A 25,183-nucleotide genomic window follows, 5' to 3' on the forward strand; every position below is an offset into this window, starting at 1 on the left:
AAGTCTGTGAGATCATTTTAGAGTTCTGTGTGATGCTTTGGAAAGCCATGGTGGGTAAAAAAATATGAACTTTGGTTCCTTTGCAGACAGGCTTCTTTTCCTATATGTACAAGTAAAGCACTATTTATTCTGAGGGACAGGATCACCTGCACTATGTGTATTTATCCAATTGAATGAGCTGGTCCAATCCTATATAAGCTTTTCTAAGAGCAGCAATTATGCTAGTTCCTCGTCTACATTTTTGTAATCCTGTCAAAGCTTGTTGTTTAGAGTCAACAGACTGACCGGATTTGTGGGCCACAGCTTTGTCATCATATTACAAGACGGCAATAGCTAAGGACAACTCCATGCTTCTCTGCAGGACAAAGACAATGCCTTTTCGTCCTTCCCGTTCTGGGATGCTGGTCAGATTTTCCCAATGTTTTGAAGTCCATCTGCAGAAAGTTTAAACTTCTGGCCTTCTTCACTTTCTTTCGAGAGGGCACCTCCAAGCCAGTTTTCATCACCCTGGTGCCCAGAGGAATCCAGGAATGTGTGAAGGTGTTATAGCAGGAGTGTCTTAAAGGTTAAGGCTCCCAGGAGTTGCTTTCCATATCTGCCTCAGCAAGGCAAATGGGCAATTTCACCGTTGCTGTTACAGCCGCTGTAGGCTGTGTCACGGCCCTGGCCACAGGTCGGCTGCTCATATGTCTGCTAGGCATGACTGTCCTCCAGCAAGAAGACAATCAAGTTCTCATGAGTGCTCTGCTGCCAAGGTTGGACACTCCTTCTAAAGAGTCTAGTAAGAGTCATTCTCCCCAGCTAGCCTTCTTTGGTCGTCAAATCATCATCACACTCTCCTCACACACACACATGAATTAGGGTACACATTAGGGTGAATTGTCGAAAGTAAAATTCTTGCATAAACAATACAATGTCTTGTTAAATCTCTGCTCAGTCTGGAAATCCAGCATTTGAAAAACATTGGGACATGTGGAAATATAAAAGGCTTCTGAGGTGGGCTGAGGTGAGCACACTGCACACCGGTGTGAAATATGAAGACAGACACCGTAACCAGAGGGAGCTTTGTAACATGTTACCTTGCATTAACATGTATTTCAAAGTAAGATTGCATCAACCCTAACTTACATTGGCATTCCCATAGGGTTAAAAGGGCTCCTTCTGATTGGCTGAGCACATACAAGTACAAGATACTGCAAGAACAGGGACATGCAGAGCTAATTTGACAAAGTCTTAAGGCTCCAGTGTTGTACAATGCAAGAGTTTTAATCGATGATATATTTTCAACATACTGGAAGCCATAAGCACGAAGTAGAAGGTGATGCTGGATGATCCTTCAAGAAAAGAAACACGGCTCCTTTTTTCTACTTTACAAAAGGCAGTCACAGCAGGTAGAGCATTCTCTGGATTCAGGTAGCATTCACTGGATATCAACACCTGTCAAGAGGGAGCAATAGCATAAAAGAATCCTCTCAAACACAGTGCTTGAGGCTCCTCCCTTTAAGTAGCACCTCAGGAATGAGCACCATGATTACCTCAGGGAGCTTATGGTGGAGGAGAAAAAAAAAAACCTCTCATTCATTGTCAGACATCAATATGTGATGTTCAATGCATTATTTACTATTTTGGTGCATCTACTGTCAGGATGTACAGTGTGTTTGAGTTCCTACATTTCCCAGAGTGACTTTCGACATGCCCCGGGGTATGTGTTGCACTGTGTTGCATTCGGTACGTGCAGGTGGAGGGATATAGATGAACCACAGCAGTGTTGTGCATTTTCCGAGGAAGAAGAAGTGAGAAATGGATCAATGCCAGAGTGTGTAATGCGGTTTGAAGTGAAAGAAAGCCTTCTAAGAGGTAGTTGTACTACACAACGCCGCTGACACCAGAAGAAAGAAGACACACTAAAAATGCATTTACACAAGAATTCAGCTGTCTACACTATGGGTTAGTGTGGCAGGATTCAGCACTGACACAAGACTGGGTTAACTTAAACAACTACAAATGGGCTGCTTTGACCTGTAAATAATTTGACAAAAAGTACCTTCTCTTTTTGTGAAATGTCTTGCAGTGTTTCCCCTAGGTTTACAGCGTTGGGGGGGATGGGGACAAGCCGACACAAACACTTGAAGGAATCTGTGTTCATGGGTTACTTTTTATGACAGATGTCCTTTTCTATCGGAAAGATATCCTTAAATGACTTCTTTCCCTGATTTCCGACTCTATCCACTATCCTATCTCCACAATAAAAGCCCAAAAACAAATATATATGTATTTTTTTTTTTACTTGACCTTCAAGGGGGGCGGGCCACCCCCCTAATATAATAGTAGGGGAAACACTGTCTTGATATAACATTTGTTTCGATTACTATACAAATTAAAAATGATGATTTGATACCAACATTGAAGCTCTGTCAGTGATTTCTCCACACAGGGTTCTGCTTCTGTTTATTTGATAAGTAGAGAATACTGTCATTTATGTCCCTGACTGAAAAAAAAAAAAGGTGTTGGTAGCTCCGGGTCATTTGGTCCATAATTATGTTACATTAGCATACATTAAAGCAAAACCATCATGCATTTTGTGACAGCTGAGTGTGATAACAGCTTCCCTAAATCATTCTTCAGGTGTAGATGGCTCATTTCTCTCATGCTGTCTTCACTCTTCCATCATTATTTATGACAAATAAAACAACATTACAGCCTGAGCTGCACACATGACCAACTGTTTCTCTTCGTGTGAGCTTTCGGAAACACCAGGGAAAATAAGTAAAGACTTCAAGCGTCGTTAAGCACACCATCATGTCCCATCAGTGACTGAAATCTATTTCATTTTGATTTTCCCCCACGGGCCCATGACACGCTGATGATGCAGAATAGGTCACAGAAACTGTCCAATGAAAGAGCTACTTGTCAGTCCCTGAGACTTTATGTTTACAACTCTGGGTTTGTTTGCAATAAGTCAGACTGTGAAGTCTAAATGGACTAGAACCAAAAGGAAACAATGAATCATTTTTCCTTTAGTTCAGACTGCGGGAAGTGAACTACAGGCATGAGCACAGTCAGGGCAGAATAATGAGCAAATAAAGTAAGTGCACCCCATGTATCAGCCTGATGTGACTTCATCTTCTTGCCCACAGTTGACCTGCACAAATACGACCACCGCACAACAAAACGGCGCAGATATGCAAAGTTTCTTATCAGCCTTCTCCATTAATGAGCAGGGAGCAGTAAGCGTTTCCTTATCATCACATGCTCTGTGAGAGTGTGTGTGGCACAGTGAGGCAGGACGAGCATGTACACACACCTACTTTAACAAATTAAAGCATGCACAAAAACACAGGAGTAAGATACGTGAGTAATCTCTGTCGGAAACAGAGGGTCCAGACACATGCTGCAGCTCTGATAAAAGCTTCCAGAGAGCTCCACTTCATTATCAGTAAAAGTGCACTTTTCTCTGTATTTACTTTCACTTTTCTGACATTATTATTTCATAAAGTCTAGTGGAGATGATTGATTTCCTGTGCAGCCTGATTCAGTGCGCTGTGGAAGCCTTTGACTCTTCTTTTCATTTCATCTTTAAAGAAACACATTGGACACACCTCCATTAGGTAATCATTTCCCTTTTCCTCTGCGATAACACAGCAACGTTCCTCCCATATGCCGGCATTAATCAGCATGTTAATAACCTTCCTCTGCTTCCTCACAGCTGAACTAAACCAGATAGCACATTCTCTATACAAGGATGAATTATGATGGATCTCCTCACAATACAGCCATAAATAAAAACCATCATTTGTCTCCAACAATATATCGGGGCACTGTTATCCCAGATAAAGAAGTGTATTATACATGGAGGATAAGGATTGTGTTTTTTTTTAAACAACCATTTCAGGATAATTCTGCTTTTTTTTTAAAGTCAACAAAGTCTGACGGGGCAAACAAAACAAAAAGTCAGAACAGCAGATTTTTTTAAACAAGCCAACTGTTTATCCATGTTGTCTTTTTTTTTTTTTATCCAGGTTGTCTCAATCTCATTCTACACAGAAAACCACGATTTGTAGGAAAGCTGAATTTTGTGTTTTTGTCTCATTTGAAAATTTTAGGTTTTATATTACAGAATCATATTTTTTGTACTGTTTTGTAAACCTTTTTTACTTTTTCATATTGATGTGTCCTACAAACTTACTTGATTATATATGCACCACAAAAACCAAGGACATTCCTTAAAAAGTAAAAAGATAAATGAATGGTAATACATGTGATTATAATTCATGTAAAAACTGTACCTGTATCATAGAATAGAAAGAATGAAAGGTTTCTTCTATCAGTGAGAGTAAGAAGTTATCTGCATCACAGACTTTTTAAGGTTTTTGGAAAAGTGATCTGATAATCCAAGTAGTGGAGTCATTAATTTAGTACTTTTCTTTTCAAATCAACTTAAGTATATACATAATACACAAAATAAAAGGGCTGTATAGGACACAACTTCAAAGTGTGTATTCCTTATAATACAGTGTTTATTTCATGTTTTTTAAAAGGTTAACACTGCTACACATTAGGAAATATGCAGTAATGCATTTACTAAATGATTCCTGTCGTCCAATGTTCTCCGGTTGTATAGGCCTGAAAGTATTGATCCCTTTGGATTGTCAGTGCATGTTGTCCTGTCTAACAATCGTTTGTTCTGGAGATTTCATCTCTGGCTGTAAGCAATCAAGTTGTTGATTAAAATGCTTTAGTCAATAAAAAAGTTGGGTACAACAATAAAACATAAAAAAGTAGTTTACCTGTTTGGCATCCATGTTTACTTGTGAAAAAAAAGGTTTGAACAATGTGTTTTAAACTGTTGATACCTAAATGTATGCAGGTTCTAAAAACGATATGATTAATGGGGGGCAGCCATGTTTACACAAGGTTATGTCAGACAGCTTTTCAGCAGGCACATCCCATTACTCGTGCACACAGTCCTGCATCAGATAAGGGCCTGACAGTGACACAGTCCCCTCAGTAATTAGCAGCACAAGAAGGAGCCAAGGATCAATGTGTTTTCCATCAGAGGGATTCTGGCAAAGAAGATCAATGAGGGAATCAGGGGGGATCGGAGGGCTGGAGTCGCACAAGGTTTCAGATGGAATCCAAAAAAAAAAAAAAAAAAAAAATGCAGAGCTGATGCAATGATTATTTACACTTGCTCGATTGAATTCTTGTTACTGCATTAAAGTACACTCACATTTTGCACATTAAATAAGCATTACTGGTCCAACAGCAGAGCCTGAGCACAGTTAGCTCTCCCCCCCCCCCCCCCTCTCTCTCTCTCCCCCCCCCCTCTCTCTCTCTCTCTCTCTCTCAGGCAGATTATCTGCTTGAAATGTATGAGGAGAGAGCTGTGGTGTTCAATTCCTCGTCCAAGGCCGCAGAATAATGGCTGCCTGTTGCACTGTAGCACTCCATGAATACGGAGTGCTGGGAGAAGTTTTAGCTCAGTAATTTAGACTGTAAATCTGCAAGGTTATCTTAAGTCTGTGTGAGCCCTGAAAGTCAGGAAGTGCGAGCGCTGCCGATGTAATGATAAAACCAGTGAGGCGTTTCATTACTGCCAAGCCACTCGGAGCTTTAATGTCATTGACACCCCGACATCCTTTACAGTATCCTTCTCCCAGCATTCTTCAGGCAGATGCTCCCTCTGTCCTCTCGCTGTGTGCTGTTTGCTTCTGGTCGTGAGTAAATAAATAGCTTTTTCTAGGCTCGGCACTTCACATTGATTTGCTTGCTCAAACACTTTGCTCTAGCTCAGCACTGACTAAATGACTCCGCCGTCATTGATCCATTGACAGGGCATGTCATCTCAGATCTACTCAAATCTTTTTTTACACATTTCCTGAGCATTTCCCTGAAGGCTTGCTTGAAAGACTAGAGTTTTAAAAAGTCTCTCAAAGCGTGCTTTGTCTTTGTGGGTTTTGAAACTTTGTTCCAAGTTCCTTCATTTTGGTGTTTTTTTTTTTTTTACAGGAACCACTTTTTTTTAACTTTCATCCTTGTTAAGTGTAATCAAAAGATTAAAGCAGCATTCTCTCAGTCAGCCAGACAGCACTTTACAAAGAGAGAAAAATACTCCTTTCTCTGTCTTAATAAAAGTCTCCTCGCCTCTTCTCTTCAAAAACATGAGGCATTATTTGATAGAATTGGGTAAAAGAATTGAAATATGAATTATTAATTCACTTTATTTGTCAGAGTGATTCTGTAGGCTTTAAGTAAACGGAAACACAATAAACTGTAGTTATTGAGGGGTTTTTTTTAAAGAGAGATGAGATTTCATTTAACTTTGTGAGTAGTTTGTATCTTGTCTTGAACAGATCGTCTTGTGCTACTCAAGAGTTTGACAACTATACAAGCAGACATGTGAATTGATGCATAAAAGGTTTTAACAACGGGCAGTTCCTTTTCCTATAGAACCTGAACATCATGCTAAAGAGCAGTAGTTATAACAGGAAAAAATATCAAAGTGTCTAAGATTTTGTCTAATATTGTTATTATTATTATTACATTCTGAAAAATAGAACATTATTTTGCAAAGTGAGGCTTACTGGATTCACACTCTCCAACACTCCTCATGGCTGAATGTTGAACTGGATCACAGGATTTTTCAGCGATCCCTGTTTCTGTTGAACATGTGATCTTTATATTTTTGTTTTCTTTAGTACTGTTTTGATTTTCCCATACCCAGCTCCAGACACTCAGTCCTGGATACATATGAAGAAGGCACATGGATAATCAGGTCCAGGTTTTTATAACCAAGTGGCCTGTTTTTTGTGTGTCTGTTTTTAGGCTGTAGATTTGTCACATTTGTTTCATCCACTCATGACCAGCCGTAGCTGTGCATGGTTTATTAATTCACCACTGCACGTGCATCCTATTTAAGATGTCCAGCCTGTTTTCACTAACGGTTGGCATGATGAAGGTCTGGCCTGAAACGTTGCCCAAAATGTATACTGCAAGTTAGCAGTGTGTGGGAGTGTTTACTTGAAAATACTCTAAAAAAAATTAAACTTTCCTTGTAAGAAAATAGAGACTTCTCAAAGTAAAGTGACTGAAACTGATTATGCTACACAAATAGAAAAAAGGTCTTATTAAGGGCTCCTTTCCCCCTTCTTGTGCTTTTATTAGTGGCCAAATATTGATCTGCAAGAAAGCAAGGCATCAACGAGTTCAAGGCCCTTGTTAATGGGGTGGAGCACCAATCACACATCAATTTAAATAAAAAAAACTCATTTTCCTACTTAAAGATAAGGGACTGTGTCGAGGTATATGTGATCAAATAATAAGTTTGACTGAATAAAATCAGTGTTAAATGCCAAGTCATGCGTTGTTTTTCGCTCACTTTTCAACCCTTGATGGTTGTGATGCTGCACTGATTGGTTGAGAGTAAATGTGGCACAAAAAAATCAACGAGAGTACAGCAGAGTGTGCCTTTTAGCTCTGCTTTAGCCAGAGAATCAGGTGTGATTACTATCTACCGTCCTTCAGTTGCCCACACGGGGTCAGTTCTCTGACATCCTGTTCGTTATGAGCTGCGGTGTTACCAACGTCCATCGAGAACAGCTGCTGTGATTGTGCTTCTCTTCACCCCACACATCAATCCACTTAGCACAAACTCACAGGGTGTTTCATTTCTTTTCCTCCAGTAAGATGAGACACTGAAGTGGAAACTGAGTGACAGTGAATCCAGAGAGAAAGCACAGGGTTTAAAGAAATACTTTGAATGACTGGACTCAGAGCCTGACCGTTTCACCTGGTCACCAGGTGGAGCTAAAATGCTGTGTGTGAGTGTGAGCTCTGTCTTCATTAACCCACAGCACTGCACATGCAAGGAAATACATTCCCTCCTACCAAGGTCAAGCTCCACCATCATTAATTATCACTTTATTATCTATACCAGCAGGTCTCAATAGAGCCGTGCTGCAGCTCAGATGATGTGTTGATGCGAGCAGCGTCTCACAGCGACTGAGAATTGGACCAATTATTATTTTACTTTTTTAAAGGAAAAAAAGAAAGCCATCTGATCTGAGGCAGCTTTTGTCCTGTGTTTCACCATCTGTAGAAAGTGAGTATAAATGTTAACTCCACTTCAAATGTGCCTTTGACGCTTATTATTAGCCTTGACTCACTGGTGGCAAGCTTCTCCAGAGATATCTCCAAGAGATAAATGAATCAGATGTTATAACGCAGCACTTTAAACCCAAATAAAAACAAGTACAAGAGGTGATTTTAAGCTACAGGGTGACTGAACCTCAAATCTTTGAGACTGTTAGCATGGAATTAAATTAAATTAAATAACAAACTCTAAGACATCATGATGCAACACTAAAACAACAATAAGTGGCACTATTGCACAAAAGATTAAGACCCCTTACAGTAGCATAAATTAGCACAGAAGGGAGAGCTTTGGTGGTGGACAGTATATTATGAAGCCTGTTTCTGACTGTTGCTGGTGAGAAACGCATATGGATGGAAGAATAAGTACATGTCCGTGCGATATGCATGATTCCTATGTTTGTCTGAGGCTGCCTTGAATTAACATCCGCTCTGAGTGATCTGATGACAAGTGGACAGCACTTAATAACAGGCGTTTGAGCTTTGAATTAACAATGTGCCTCCAATGAGTACTTGAGATATGAAATCGCTTGCATGCCCCGCATCCAAATCAGTGCCCCCACATCTTCTCTGTTTGTAAAGACTGAATGCGTCGTTGTTTACACCCGGAGAGAAGCAGCATTGTTCTCCAAGTTGAGGGGCGGTCCTTAGAGCTACCCAGGATGCATTAGCGTCAACACTATGAAACCACTGTGGACAGAATGCGTGATAGACCGACTCCGCATGTCATCTGAGTTGGGGTAGCATGGAGGCTTATCAATTTTTTATCAGATCAACCAGGACGGATATTAATACAAGGTGTAAACAACCGCTTTGACTCAATCATCCAACCTGACCTCCAAAGGACACAGACTCTGTTTTTAGATTACATCAGGTACTGGGGTCATTATATTTACAGCCATTAAAGGTCACTATGTAGGTTTAAACCCAAGTGTTTTAAGTAATCAGCTCATTGCATGGATAACCCGTAGGGCTGAGGATGGTCTGAATGTGTCATATGATGCATGGTGTGAGAGCTGAATCAACATGTTACAGTGTCTACATCCTAAATCATTGCCACCCATGCAAACTATGCTTACCATTTGCAATCAAAAAATAGCTACAGGGCTTTATCACAGATTATTACACGTTCCGAGAGGCAAATACAACGCTTAATTACTTGTTTTGTTTGATTAATGCAAATGCATGGTTAAATAGTAAGCGAACAAACAAAGGGAATACCAAACAAAGGAGAGTAGGAAACTTCACACTTGAGAAAAACAAAAGTGTGTGTCATTTCCTGTGTGACTCACCTATGAAGTTGAGGTAGCCTTCTCCACCCAAACCATGCGTGATCAGGCGGATCATCTTGTGAATCTGAATGCCGCGGTCGATGATGGACGTCATGGGAACCAAGGAGCTCATGTTGGTGTACATCTCCTTGTCCATCAACCAGAAGGCCAGAGTCTTATCCCCGACAAGAGCCTGAAAAGGGTTGTTTGATTTAATACTCACAGAGAGATAATAAGGATTCTTTTTTCACCACAAAGTTACATTTTTTGTAGAACTCAGTGTACCTGGTCGTGACTTTCTGCATAGGCTATGCATTTCTCTCCATAGCGCCGGTTGGTCAGTGTGTGGACTATATTGCCCATGTCCCAGTCTTCATCCTTAAACTCCTTCAGGATCTACACATTGACAGAGAAGGCTTATTGAAAAAGGGTTTGATAGATGTGTAGCTGAGAGATCCAGCCTGCTCTGACTGATGTCTAAAGCTCACTATTTCAGCTCTGGCAGTCTTTCTACCTTTCTTAAGTTTTCTCTGGGTTACACTTCTTTCTTAGATCAATCTCTGTTTTGACATCTCTATATCCGCACTGTGAGTTATGTCTACCTTTGAATGGCGGTAATGGACTTTTTAATAACTTCACTACAGCCCATGGGTAGTAAGGCATCAGCCCTCCCCACCTGAGATGGGCAAGGTCAGAGCCTCTCATCCAGACGGAGGGATTCAACAATAAATCCAAGCGTGGAATCAATGCCCTGCCACTGGCCTGCCTACATGCACACTTCCTGCCAAAAGGAGTCGTTTTCAGAGGTCAGAGCCAAACGGGGGGCCGCTGACACATGCGTCTCGAGCACATCTGCCCACACAGTACTGCTATACGGTCACCAAAAGTGATCCTTATCACTCAGAGTTACATAAGCAAACACGAGCAAAAGGCAGAGTTAAGACTACTTTGCAGCCTTAGTGGGCAAAGAGAGATGCTAGAAAGCCACAGCATATCAATATCATCCAAAGTAGAAGAGAGTTTATGCCCTCCAAGAACCCTTGGTGACGGACATGCAGCCGTCTGATTGGTGGGAGCGTTGGCGAGCTCGTCTCAGCGACAGGCTGCAGTCTGCTCGCTGGAATTGGCTGTGACAGCTGATTGACATGTCAGGAAACCTTTATATTACTCTACAGACCCATAATCCTTGGAGTAAAGAGAGTAAATTGTGCCGATCAATACGTCTGAGATGAACTGGCTGGTTCACCTAAATAGAGGCAATCCTGCTCTATACATCACCACCTGTTCACAATCACTCTTTCTCACCTCAGCATTGTGTCTCCGTATAAGTCAAATGCCAACACTACCAGAGAAGCTCAGCAAAGCACCATTCATCTACATGAAGTACAGATTGATCTTTAACTCTCTCTGAGCTCTGTGTGTTTCTCCAAGCCAGGTGAAGTATTCTTTGAATGAAGCACACTCAAACTGATGCTAAGGAGCTTATAGTGGTCAACAATTAGCCTTTGATGTTGTTTTTAGCAATCACAGCTACCTGCTTTATTCCAGATAAATGGGCTGAAAAATAATTGTAATTATTGTTACCAAAATCTGCTGAATGGAAACTCTCTTGTTTCTTGCCAATGTTAATTATACTAGAATTTAAGTTTGTATAAACTCTGACTTTGTCTTTTATTGTACCATGTACAAAGACAGAGACATTCAGTTTTCAGGCACATAAACACATACTCATAAAAGACCTCAAACAAAAAAAGGAATGAATGACAGGATCTGATTCCTCCCTACAAAGTCAAAAGCTATAAATGTTTATATAATGAATACAAGAGGTATAGAATTCAAATGATGCTGATACATATTTGTAATGAATTCTGTGCAAGTTTTCTGCATTGTAAATTAATCTTGAAGACAAATTGTTGTAAAGAAAAAGCATGAATGAAAGGTCAATGAAGGTCCTATAAAGACTACAGAACAATAACAAAAACATACTTAACCTCAGATGGGACAAATTTACTTTATGAACAATTACTACAATGCACTTCCTCATAAACAAGACGGCTGCACGACGGAGACCGAAAATGAGAAGTATGTTGTTTTCGGTAGCACGGTTAAAAAGCATCCTGGATATTTTCACCATACAGTAGTTATAGATGGAAACTTCTCACAGTGATATAACATTTTAAATACATTTCTCTCCTGCAGCTAAAATGCAACACCAGCTGAAAATAAATAAATCCTCTAAATGCTGCTTCGTCTTTTCTCAACCAGCTCCAATCTAAAAGCTAAACAATTGAATGTGCAGGAAATACCCCGGAGATCATCCCAGCCGCCTCCACATCCACGTACAATCAGACACTTTACACTTCCTTATGAATCATTACAATTCAATTCAACCGCAAAAGTGGTCCGGGAGCAATTAATCTGGGAGTGGGACTGTCGGAGCGCAGACAGGAGCGACTGGGTTGACGACTTCCCCACCGCCAGCTCACCCACATCAGCCCCGACCAGCCGAGCTTCCTGGCACCGCTGACACTCCACTTCATCAATGATAATGAGCAGTGCACAAATCTTACTTTACAAGCCGGCTGTCAGGAGCCAACCAGAGTGCCCAGATTAATTAGGCAGAGCCAGAAATAAAATTTAAGAAAAAAAAAAAAAAAAAAAAAAAAAAATGGCATAGCAGTGCAGGATGAGGTCACTTTGCCGCCACTGACACGCTGAGACTGATTCAAGAGCTTCTCCTCCACCCTCACACGGTGCCAGGAGGAGTCAGACACAGAGATGTGTTCATGGTGAAGCTCTTGTTCTACATTTAGTGAGTGCCTGAGCATCCTTCCTCTTCTGCTTTTGCAAACACTACACAGGAGCTGTTTGGCGTTGCCATGGGGACATCCTCTCTTCACACCTACAGTACAGTGGCGCCCGCAGAGACGAAGGTGTGCAATACTCAAGTCCATGGATCAAGTTAATGCCTCCCTATCTTTATTTTTTTTTCACAGTTTGGAAAATTAATGAACTTTCAGCCCACACACGTCTCTGCCAGAGGCCCCGCTCAGCTGAACGACACTCTTCAGCTCACCTCACAGTTTGCCTATAAAAAAAAAAAAAGCTTTCCTGAAGAAACCTGCACTGACTAAATCCTGCTCTGCCTGTTAGCACCATACCATGGGAGGTCTCACAGTGCAATTAGCTAATAAAGTAAAGCTGGATAAAGCTGTTATGCTGCCATTAAAGGCAGCGAGAGGAGGGTGACACCAAAGGGCCATGGGGTCAAGAGAGTGGGCGCCCTTTAAAGGCTGGCGGTGAAGCTGCTCACATGTTTACATAAACAAGCTGGAATCCATCATTGCTAAAGGCTGAATTTTGTTTAGTCGCGCTAATTGAAAGTGTTTCCAGAATGACGGACAGAGCAAAGTATGAGGCTGAGAAATGGATTTTTCCCTGACAGTAATGAGGAGAAAGCTGTGCCCACTGATATTTTCATTCAATTAAAATAAATGGAGGAACAGGAATAAAAAAAAAAAAACGGGACAATTGACACGGAGGTCATTCGAGTTGTGGAGCTAAGAGAAGCAGAGGGATACCGGAGAATTCTCTGCATCGCGTTCACTTATCCGAGCTGCGACCAGCGAGCCCTCTACCTCCTCCGCCTCTAATTGTTTCAATTACATCTCAATCTATTGTAGCTGGAGGGAAGGGTGCTTGTTAAATTAGAGGGCTTTTGTAACATTATCCATTAGGAGTGACAGCATTTTATGGTTATAATCAGATCGAATCATCCAAACTTGTGCTGTGCGCCTTATCTGGTCCTCTCATTAGGATATCTTAATTTTTCACAGCCGGTTGGTCCTAACAGCCTTCTGCAGCCAGTAAATGAGTCATATCAATCAGTCATGCTGAGGACGAAACGCAGCATGAGCCCCCGCTGGAGAGACTCATTCGTGCACACATGTGAATCTATAAATAAGCTCACAGCCCCGCTGCTCCGTCTCTTTGTCTCTCCTTCCTTCTGTTCTTCCAGCCTGTCTGCCTGCCTGTCTGCCTGTCTGCCTGTCTGCCTGCCTGCCCCCCGGATCTAGGGCTCCTTCTCAGCAGCACACACCTCACTGGAGGCTCCACTTCAGTCCATTCAAATCCCTCCCTAATTGACACTCTGTGAGAAGAGGCTAGGCTAGCCCTGAGTGCACTTCACTGACTACACCACGGCGCGTTCATATGAATGCTTCCCTGCACAGAAATACAAGGATCCTGCTGCTCACTTGCTTCTTACCCCAAGCTTTACCATTCACATGGCATCCCATTCCTCAGGGAGGCAACACATTTAATTGAAAAAAATGCAACCAGTAGGAGTATCTGAACGCGTATTGCATTGCAAGCAATGTTGTTTGCAAAGTAATAGCAGCAACAACGTCTCCAGAGGCGTCCCGAGGATAATCCTGTGAAAACTCTGCTTGCTGTTGAGGCTGCGTCTCAGCGGTGCAGCGCTGCCTGCCGCACAGCTATTGCGAGCATCAATGAGGAAGGTCAAGTCTGGGACTATCTCCCCCCCCCCCCCATCTCTGTGCGCCTTCCCTCTCCTCCCTCCATTCTCGCCGTTGAGTTAAACCCACCGCTGTGAGAGACAGACTTGATTAACGATGCATAGACTTCCCCCATCGAGAAACACAAGAAACTGTTAAGCACGAGGACGCATGGGGCGCGAGGTCACACACTCTGGTTTGCTTTTGCACCAAAATATGAGTAAATAGAACTTTCTATGTTGGCTAGTGGATAAAAAAAAGACAGCGTTTCATGAATCTTACAACAGATAACCTCTTTAGGTATTCTGCAAACAGTGTTTTTCCTCAAATATCAAACAGGGAAAGGCCTCTTCTTGTTCCAAATACAAACACACAGATACATGAACAGACAAGACAGAGCGGGAAACAATCCACATTCATCCACCAGCCAACCCAAACAGACTGACAAATCCCCAGAGATAACCTGCTGCCTGCCTGCCTGCCTTCCTACAAATGTACTCTCTAAAGCAATATTTGCCAGATTACAAAAATCAAAGTCTCATACTGACGATGCAAAGTCCAAGTTATGTACTGATCCAAAGTAACGCCAGTATATTCGAGGTGTCCAGAGGAGGCACACAATTCTCCAAACGGCATTAAAAAAAAGCTCTCGCAGAGCAAGTCTGCATGTTTAGGGCTGGAGAATTATTTGATACGGTACTTTCAATAAAGGATATGCATGTTATATTTTTATCTTCCTGGATAGAAGGATTGGTATTGATACACTTTCCCCGTGTTAGCTTCAGCACCATGCAGTTCTGGACATTGATACCTAATGGCTGCCCAGTTACAAACAACGTTTTCCCATTGTGGGTCATTAAGTACTCTCACAGAGTCAGTTTGGACTGAAGTGGCCAGCTAAAGGGTGCTTAAACACTTGTTTGGAAGGATGGAGAACATTTGAGGCCCAGAGTTTCCCATCCAGTCTGAAGCAGCGCTGGATGGTTTAACAGCACTGGATGATGGTAATGATTAGTAGCAGAATATGTGTAGTGGTATTAAATATTTTAGTAGTTGTTTTTTACCCCATTATTCTACCCATGCAGTAATCCAAATGACTGTTTTTGTCCTTGTCATAAATTAAATCTGCATCAGACAAAGGATTACACATCAGAAAAAAATCATGTTGCAATCATCACCTCCATATTTATTTTGTATTATTTTCTCTCATGGTGATGGCCACGATTATGATGGATTTTAACGCTCTATCTGCTATGAATTACTTTTAATTATGTTAGAGCACTAAGGAGGTTTAGATGTCATTTACTAAACCACATTACGCCTCTGAGTGCAAGTGTTTCGGTCTTCAACAAGCCTCTTCCCACTGCCACTTGCTGAGCTGTGTTATTTTAAGCATCTCTTATTAGTCAAATATAAATATAAAATGATGATATAGTGAAAGAACATTATCTCCAAGATGTACTTTTATGCCTTTATATGATACGGAAGTGGATAGTTGGGGAGAAAGAAAGTGGGGAATGACATGCGGGGGAAAGAAGCTGCAGGTTGGACTTGAACCTGGGCCGCCCGTTTGGGGTGAATAGCCTCTGTACATGGTGTGCGACTTAACCAATAGGCCATAGGCGTCCTATGTTACAGTATCTTTAGGAGTAAAAAAACCAAAAAAAAACACTAAAACTGTTGTATTCCTGCAAGTCATAAATGAGACAAAACAATAAATTGTTACTGAAAATGTTCATCATACTGGAAACACAGAGCGGATAAATACCTTCACAAACATAACATTGTTTCTTTTGAACAGCCACCTGCCTGTGGGGGCTGGTCTATGTCTTGTACTTCAGTGGGTGTGTTTTTTTTTTTGTTGACAATTTTGTGTTTTAAATGTTGTTCACGGGCTACATTCTGTTAAAGACAGCAGAACAAAGACAGCATGACTGATAGTGATGACCAGGAAACATGAAAATCCCCAAAACACGCTGACAGAAGGCCAAACAACTGCTTTACCCAACAGGGCTTTTACAGATAAAACTAAAGACTTCCAAAACAAGCTTTTCTGCTCCACAGTACGACCAGCGACGATTGCAAAGAAAATATACAGTTCACATGCACACAATTTCCACATTTTGTTTTCAGACAAACCTTTTCTTCTCTTACTTTTCAGAGTCAGATTTTAACATTTGGAAGATATTTGTGGAACCAAAAGTCAAACCTTCCTTCGGAGCTTTCAAATATGTCAACAGAATCTTTGGCATCAAAGACAACAAACACTTTAGGAAGTGAAAGGAGACTTAAAACAGCAGGCTAATCCTCACAAAAGGAACAATTTTATCCCTTTTAAAACTGATACAAAAATTACACTGTCAATTTTCTTTTAGTAATTTTAGCCATCAGAAATCTAGTGAGGTCCTTCAACGCTCAATATGTGCTGTACACATTTAATTGATTAGAGGCTGTCATGCAATAATTCCATGACAAGATGAAACATCATGCAGGTTTTATACTTTTAATTTTATAACTTCTCTCTACAGCTAACCGTCCCTCTTGTTTGAGTGATAATAAATAAACCAATCATAGCTTGAATTAGTGGAGGGTCTGACACACAGATTTGTTGGTTTAAAATGTGTGTTTCTATTTGTTCCTGAACTCTTTAACTTGTCAACCTGATTGGGCCAAATCAACAGAGTAGCAAGTTTAAACAGAAAGAAAGCTTATCTGCTTTGACAGCAGATAAGCTACCTGAAGGACAGACGTTCAGACTGAATAATGCATCAAAGTAAAAGTAAACGTGACTTGAGCTGACTTCAACAGCTCCACTTAAAAGAAAAGAAACAAAAGACATTTCAGCTTGGATAAGTGACTAGCTGACCTTCATGTTAACATTATTAAAGCTCATCTTTATTGTACTTTCATTTTCAATAACAAGCAAGCGTCTTCTATCACTTATTCATATCTCTATTCAAACAGGGGTAACTAATGACCTTCTTATTACATCGCATGTAGGATTAAAGAAAGATAACGCTGCTTGGCTTTACAAAAACGCCCAAAGACCTCCATCAGTTTCTCAAACACCCTCAAAGCATGTTGAATCTCTTAAGACAGGCAGAGGACCTGTTGACATTTGTAAAAGACAGGTCATTGTGATATAAAAACATACTCATAAATGTCTGTGTTTTATGGAAAGAGAACACTGCTTATTTAAAATGTTTCAGTCTTTATAATAAGATTCAGCGTTTAGCTGTTAGCATCATGGCTTAAAAATATTTTTCATCCTTTTTACTAAAAACTTTTAAGTTACAGTATGTTGTGCTTGTAGCTTTATTTAAAATCATTAATTAAACGTGCAATCAAATGTGTAGCTTCATTGTGTTATCACTGTCATAATCTCTCATTCACAATCATCCATTTCAATATTGTTTAAAAAAAAAAAAAAACATGATACAGATAACAAAAGTCAATCCATGTGAAAAATCTTCATGTGAGAATGAATACATAGTTTGGTTCAGTTTTTGCACTAAATGTTCAGTGAAGTGTATGATTGAGTTTTTATATAATACAAAACTCCTCTAACTGCAGAACTTACCGCAGTTTTGAATACATTACAAATTCATATTATACACAAAGAGAACATAGCAGCATATACTGTATGAAATAGAATCCTTAAAAACTGAACATCAGGAGTCTGCTGAAGGTAACCTTCGACCCAGGTCTGCCCTAATAAATTACAACACAGGTCTGTCCTAATAAATTACAGGCACCTGAAGGCCAATTAGTTTTTCTATTCTAAGAATTAGTGTATTCCTAACTTGCAGCAGCCCATTGTTTGTTCTATTTCCCCTTGTGCATGTTGGGTCTTCTACCCAGGTGAAAACAAAATTCTCCGTATGTCAACGTTATGTACCCAGGCGCATCCTTGTGAAGGTTCCTCAAGGAAAATACAGTGCAAGCTCCTTGCGTCACTATGTTTCTACAGAAAGTTTCACACTTGAAAGCCTCTTAAAAGGCTCAAAAGCTTAGCAAACAGGCTCAGCTGTAATGTAGCACAAGAGTGTATAATGCTTCCTAACATGCCCTGTCACTCCCTTTGTCTTTCATCCTCATTTTGAAGGCAAACGCTTTCAGATTTTTTTTCTCCACTGCATTAGTGGCTCAGAGAGTTTGTGAGCGAGTTTAGGCCTACCGTGTGAATAATTAAAGTCACTGTGGAACAACAGAAAGGGGCACAGAAAAATAAGACGCATAAACAAGTAAGTGATCTTACCTGAATCCACTTATCAGGAATGGCCATGGCGAGACGGTAATCAAAGCCAAGCCCTCCCTCCTCGACTCCTCTGCAGACAGCCGGCATCCCTGACACATCCTGCACAGAAGTCACACTATTTCATATCACATTTTCACTTTGTGTGCACAGGTTTCTCTCCCAGTAGTCACTCACACCACCCCACAACACACATTATGCGCAGAAAACCCTATCCACAGGCTACAAAAAGAGTGACATTCCATTTCTTTTTGCATTAGTTCTTAATTGCACCAATGAATACGTAAGTAAGCTATGCCTAACTAATAAGTGCTTTTAATTAATAATGGCCGGGGGCAGTGTCATTGCAAAGTGAGAGGATGCTCAAGGTGTGCGTGGTAAAGTCTGTTTTTACCTCTGCAACAGTGATGCAGTCAGGATAAAGGGTATGAAGGATGTGATTGGCAAGCATCAGGTAAACCAAAGAGTCTTCATCCACCTGTAGGCCAAAGTACTCACTGTAGTCCCCTGAGAAGCCTGTGCCTGAGGAGGAACACCCACACAGTCAACAACACTCATCCTGTTATCCAAACTAAACTTTTTTTAAATCTATCACTTCACTGTTTTAGGGAAAGCAAAGGCCATTGTAAATCATATCTTTGTATTACTTCTAAACTGAAATAAATGTTCATTTTAACGGCTCATTATCAGGCACATTAATGTTAGAAACTGCACATCTCACATCGATTCATTAACTGCTCACAAGTACACAGGCTGCACAATCAGGTGACACCTTTAAGTAGCACCTTTCATGATTCAAGGATATTGTGAGAATAATTGTACTATAATGTGTATAATAAAGACTGGAGACAAAATAGTTATATTGATTTTTTCCATCTCTCTCTCAGGCTAACGTTTTCATTGTTACTCATGTTTCTTGAGTCATTTTCAGCTACACAATTGTGTGCCCTACATTTTGTTATTAATATATGATTCTCTCTTTGATTGTTTGATTTAAATGTATTTGTTGGTATTTGCAGTCAACACATCTGAACAGAAAAGACAGCAACAAAAATATCATGTAATGCTCAAAGCTCCACTGACTGTGATGTCAAGCACACTGCAGCTAGGAGTGCTCTTTGCACATATTTAGAAAGGTAATATGCATTCACCTGATTACTCTCTATGCCAAAAAAAACAAAATAGAAGATCATCTGGTGAATGTTTTCCCACCTGCCTTGCCTTCTGAACATTTTCTGTACATAAAGGTTAAAGTATTTAGTCACAATAATTCCAATGCTGCCTCATGTTCCCCGGCTGCAGGAGGTCATTGCAGAATTCACAATCTAGGTTTTTAAGAAAAGGAGGATGATTTGCTTATTCATTTGAAATACATGATACACATAAAGCAGCCTTACCGATGCCATGGTGATGGTACATCATAGAGGTAACACCATCGAATCTGAAGCCGTCAAAGCAGTACTCCTCCATCCACCAGCGTAGGTTTGACAGTAAAAACCGCAACACTTCCCAGCTAGAAAATACACAAACAAATGAAAACACACACACGCGCACACACATTCAAGGTCAGATAAACAAGAAGCTGTGAATAATTCACACATCTCATCATGCACTTAAAGCAGCAGAGATTAATTTTCACCGCTACAGGACAGTCACATATTGATAAGCAGAGCTCCATTATGTTGGAGATGGGGTGTCAGTGACAGGACGGTGTTTTCATTAACTACACCGTAGAGGGGATTCTGTCTTTCACGTTTCCAGTTATCAGGATGACTCGGTGGCTTACAGTGCACAGCGAAGTTTTCCTATTTCCATCAGACCACTCTCATGACCAGTGGGCAGCGTTTAGTGTAGCCGGGCCCTCCCTGAGTATTTGAACTGATAGGATTTTATGCTACACTTGGGTAAACAAACACCATGCAGGGGAATAGAGCTCCCTCTCCTAGGGATTAGATAAATCATTGGCTTCCACCTTCAATATCAGACGAGCTACTCTGCCCTACGAGAAAGAGGGGAAATACTTTCAGAAAACAAATGGGTAAAACTAACAAACTCCATGAATACAGAAGACTAACTTGTGGCTGTGTTTGGTTGCCGTGCTACAAATCATGCATGTGTTGAAGGAGGCAGGAGGAGGTGGATTCCATAAATGGCCCCCTTTCCTGTTTCCGACTGAGCGATGGAAAGAGTCATCGTGATCTGAACAGCCACTCAAGGCAAAGTACTCCACGCACCCTCACCTCTTCCCATACAGCGCAGCGTCGCCATGGAAACATCGGCTAAAACTCAAGATTTGGTTGTGCCTATGAGGTGAGCCACAAAGGGAACATCGTACACAGATTGTTTTGAAAGAGGAAGCAAAGCTCAGAGGATGTGAGGCGAATGACACATGCACGACAATGACTCAATGTGAGCTTAGACTGAAAATCCCAAGTCAGAGCATCTCTGCACAGTCAGGTCCAAATATGACGGCAACAAAGTTTCTAGTGTGCCTGTATATGGACACACTGATCTAATGTATGTTTTATTTTTCTGACGATGCATGTCTGCTTATGGCTTCCATAAAAAAAAAGTTATCAAACAACACTTTCTTTTAAAATGACCACTATCTTTTTTTAATATCACTTCTTTCATCCATTTGATCATTTAGTAAACAAATGGACACTAAAGATGGAGTTTGTTGTTTGCATTGTTCTGTTATATTTAAGAAAACGTATATTGTTTTTTATTGTTTCTATTGGACAAAGTGTGGTGAGTAATCGTATGTGCAGAACAAAATAAAATAACATAAAATAAAACAACACAAAGAAACTGCATCATCACGATGGTGAAATCCTTCTAGTACTAGTCTTGGGCTTGTGGGAAACTGTGTTCATCCACTGTACTAAAAACAGAAACGTTAAAATATTTACCATCCCTGCAGAGACAAAACAAGTGAACCAGAAGAGTTTGACTGTGAGGCATCATCTTTCGAAAAGTGTATTATTAAAAGATTACGTTTAAAAGATCAGCGGGGAGTTTTCATTTCTCTTCAGCTCTCTATATATCTACAATAGAACTTTGAAAACCTGCTCCAGACCCTGAAATATAAAAGTTAGATACTGAATTTCATTTGGGGTTTTTTTTTTTCAGTTTTGACACCACACTGAGGGGCAGTTCGCCATTCTTTGCTTGAATGATGCAATTTCATCATGTCAAAAAGTTGTTGGAGCAGTGAGGAGTTCATGCTTCAACAACACTTCTGTAAAATCTTGAAATACAAAAACCCATCAAAACACTCGACTGTTCTTGTTCTTAGTAGTGCCTCTTCTTTAAATCGTATCATTGATTCAAACCCTGAATGTTCCAACACTAAATGCTGAGGATTACATCCTCCATGGCAGAAGACTAAATCCCAGATTTTTTTGGGGCCAAGTAAGCCATGACACAAAATACATTTAAATGCATTGCTGTCTGTGCTCCATTCCTCAGGGATGACCAACCTCAGCTCTGTTTGACAGGTGTGAAGCTGCATGTTACATCGCCGCTTCCTCCTTCCCCTGAGGATCAGCACAAGGGAGTCTGGTATGATCCGATATTGCAGCCTGGCTGGGTGGTCACGCAGACCCTGTGATAAATAGATTAGGTCCTCCACTCCACTGCGCAGAGCCAACAAAGGCTCAGACACAATGTATCCTCACGGGATGGAGATAATAGCCAGTGAGAGCCAGAGGCCTGAGATGAAACCGTACTGCCACATTAGGACCCACAACGCCATTCATCATCAAGTCCAATTACAGTGGGAAAGTAGATCTCTATACCCGATGCAATCCCTGCTTATCTATGCAGTTCAATGAAGTTATCACTCGGCCTGTGGTGTTAATACTCAAGCCAGTTGCATATTACAGTGTCCTCATGCTAAAGCTCCGCAATGACAGTGAAACCTGCTTCGAGAACACTAATAGAGTAAAGTTCTAATATTGCTGCTTGTAGAGGAAGATAAGGTAATCTATCATAGGTGCCGTGTTTTACCTGCAAGCACACGCTGCTGCTACAAAAGTCACTACAAGCCAATTCAAATCACAGACTTTTTCCCTGCGTCTGCTTCATGCTTAGTTGCTCCTTATCAGAGCTTATTTCCTCCTCCAGCAGAACATCCGCTGTGACCCATATTACAGTATTTATGTTCTGGTGCACGCAGAGCAGATACAGAAACATGCTGTGTTTGTTTCTAGAAGTCAATTTTGCATATCAGGTCAAGGCAACTTGTCATGATGGCAGAGAGACAGATTTAAGTCCCTGTTTTCACAACATCACAGGTAAGCTGCAGATAGGAGCAAATAAATTCTGGAAGCTGACAGGTCATTCCACCAGAAGTGTGATGCTCAAACAACGAGACTTGACAGCCTGATGGATGGCGGGCATTTGTTGGACCAAAAAGGACAAATAAGGCGCCTCATTTAACGTATTTCAGGCTTTTTACCAATCCCTGCAGTCGTTAATGCAGCCAGGATACAGACATTGACAGGAGCAACACCTGCAATAAATTCACAATTCCTGCTATTTGATTTATTTATTTATTAAATCGAGGAATTATTCATTCAGAGTGTGGATACATTAAATGGTCACAGCAGTCTACATTCTTGATATAACTTGCTGATAGTTTTCAATGTGCTTTGTGCTATGTGTCTTTTACTTTTTAGACAAGATATAAATTTAACAATGTACATGAGCACAAGAACAACATGTCTTCACTTTGTAGCACATTGCAAAGCATCCTTACAGACAGTGTGCTGATGCAGGCAGCCTCTCAGGGTAAACTCTCTGCCTCACACTGTCCCTGTTTTTCTGTGCTTTGTGTCAGATATCTGCTGTTTGTCTGGCTTACTGTAGGCTGCCTGGCAGCTAGCTGCTTTTGCTTGTCATCCCAGGAGGGATATTTTGCTGCCTGTGAGACTGTTTGTATGTTTAGCAACCTGTAATTAGTATCACCCTGTACCTTCTGCCTTTCACATTTCAATTGCTGTCTGCCAGGCCAACTTTTCCCCCATCTCAGTTTTCTCCGATGCACCACATTTGAGTAGATTCAGGATATCTCTGAAGGGTTTCTTTTGCATAATCACTGATGTTTTTCAAATGGTATGGCAATCTAAAATAATACAATTAATTATAGGCAAGTATGTAAATACATAGCACTAGCAGTTAGCTAGCTAGATGACTATCATCACTATCATCATGTCATGCTAGCACAACTGCAACAAGGACTAGACTTCCCTGCAGATCTCCAAATGACCTTTACCTAGGAATAAATGACCATCCTAACATTATAGCAGAAACTATGTACAGCCAGATATTGCTCAAATGTGTTGGCATTTAGATGGAATATATTATGTCTAAAAACTTCCCTATCTGTTGGTTCTTGTATCGGTAGATGTCCACCCAGACAGGCTATCAAAGCAGAAGATCATATACTGTAAGTCCATGCAGGAAGTTCTGGGAGCGAAAATATAAATGTCAGAGAAACATAATAAATATATTCTGTATGACTTCATACCTGACATGCATCAAATCAACTGCTCTTATATTGTGTTTGTGTATTATTCAGACTAGTTTACCTAATTTTTAAACATTTGGCAATACAATTGGTGAATTTCTCACTTTCATATACCTGAAAGTATCAAGGCCTTTTGGTCTGTATTCTTGCAAAGCGCATGGGAATAGTTCGCCTTCAGGCCTTTGCCAGAAAACCATATATTTCTGTCACAGGATTTACAGGGTCAGATTCATGTTAGGACGAGATTATTGTTAACTTAGATGTTGAAGGAACTCAACAAAGTGTGCACTGGTACAATCTGCCAACCCCAACCCCCCCCCCCCCCCCCCCATATCCATCAGAAATGTTTTTTTGGAAGCCCTTATGTGTGTCAATACGCTGACCTCTTGGGATTGGTTAGTTAAAAGTGGAGGTGCACCAGAACTTGGCAGACAGCCATGAGGGAGGGTGCAGCCTTCAGGCTTTGCTAAAGGGAATAACATTCCCATGGGTGAAAAGTAGCAATGGGAGAACGGGCCACAGCTGGCAATGGTTCCTTTGTATTTGTTAATGTGGAACTTCAGAACTGTTAGCAAGCTGTTATTTAGCTCAACTACAACACGGAGCAATGTCTGAGGCACAAGTTAAAGAGCAGTATAAAGAATAGTATCCTCATTTATATGATTAACTGAACATTATATTTGCTGTATACATTCATGTCATCCACACTCTGCAGTTCAAGAGAAAGACCACTAGACAGAGATATATTACAGGAATGTCCCCACCCACTATCTCCATTAAGAACCCACTAGAAGCTCAACATGCAGTTTCAACCAGAGTCCACGCACACCCACAGCTACATCAAGCTCATTAGATGAAGCTCACCAGAGAGAAAGGAAACTGTTCCCCCTCGCTTTGTCACATGACGGGGCAGGTAAATAAGTCACGGCTACTAAATACCCCAAGATATTATGCCCACTATGTTGACGTTTGTGTGCGAGTTTTACAGCCTGATCAGACAGACGTCAGGACCAAATTCTTGTTCAAAGTTGCTCCAAGTATGTAAAGACATAAATGTTCCAAAGGGAGATAGAGATAGATTTTTCTTTTGTGGGGGTTTCTGCTCTGCTTCTTTAAAATAAAAACCTGTCATTTATCAGCAGGATGATTCTTTGCTTCCCTACATGTCGTCCCTTGTGTACGCTTCTGTTGTTTTAGAATTTCACCATTTAAAAGGCTGTTTGGCTGACACATTGAACGGACAACAGCTGAAAACTTGCAGTAAATTTGAAAAGTAAAGATCACAGTCAAATGTCATGTGTCTGGAAAAATATCTGTCACTGAAAAGAGTGTGAAATCTCTCCGGCACATGTAAAAAATATGAAACACAACAATTGTTAAGAGTAATGAAACCTGCATGACAAATCAGATTTGTAAGGGAGCATTACAAAGAAAAAAAAACACAGTTTGATTACTG

General features: G+C 40.8%; 1 protein-coding gene across 1 annotated transcript in view; it reads right to left on the reverse strand.

Moving 5' to 3' along the window:
• The window catches only part of gbe1b (glucan (1,4-alpha-), branching enzyme 1b), a 72,807-nt gene that overhangs the window by 23,211 nt on the left and 24,413 nt on the right, over positions 1 to 25,183 (reverse strand). Inside the window, exons 8-12 of the mRNA XM_020646310.3 lie at positions 19,592 to 19,707; positions 18,589 to 18,716; positions 18,198 to 18,296; positions 9,708 to 9,818; positions 9,444 to 9,615 (exon numbers count right to left, since the gene is read on the reverse strand). Of these exons, the coding sequence (XP_020501966.2) occupies positions 9,444 to 9,615; positions 9,708 to 9,818; positions 18,198 to 18,296; positions 18,589 to 18,716; positions 19,592 to 19,707 (626 nt within the window). The remainder of the gene's footprint in view (positions 1 to 9,443; positions 9,616 to 9,707; positions 9,819 to 18,197; positions 18,297 to 18,588; positions 18,717 to 19,591; positions 19,708 to 25,183) is intronic.

This window comes from Labrus bergylta, chromosome 11, assembly GCF_963930695.1.
Source record: "Labrus bergylta chromosome 11, fLabBer1.1, whole genome shotgun sequence".
In the NCBI taxonomy this organism is placed as follows: Eukaryota; Metazoa; Chordata; class Actinopteri; order Labriformes; family Labridae; genus Labrus; species Labrus bergylta.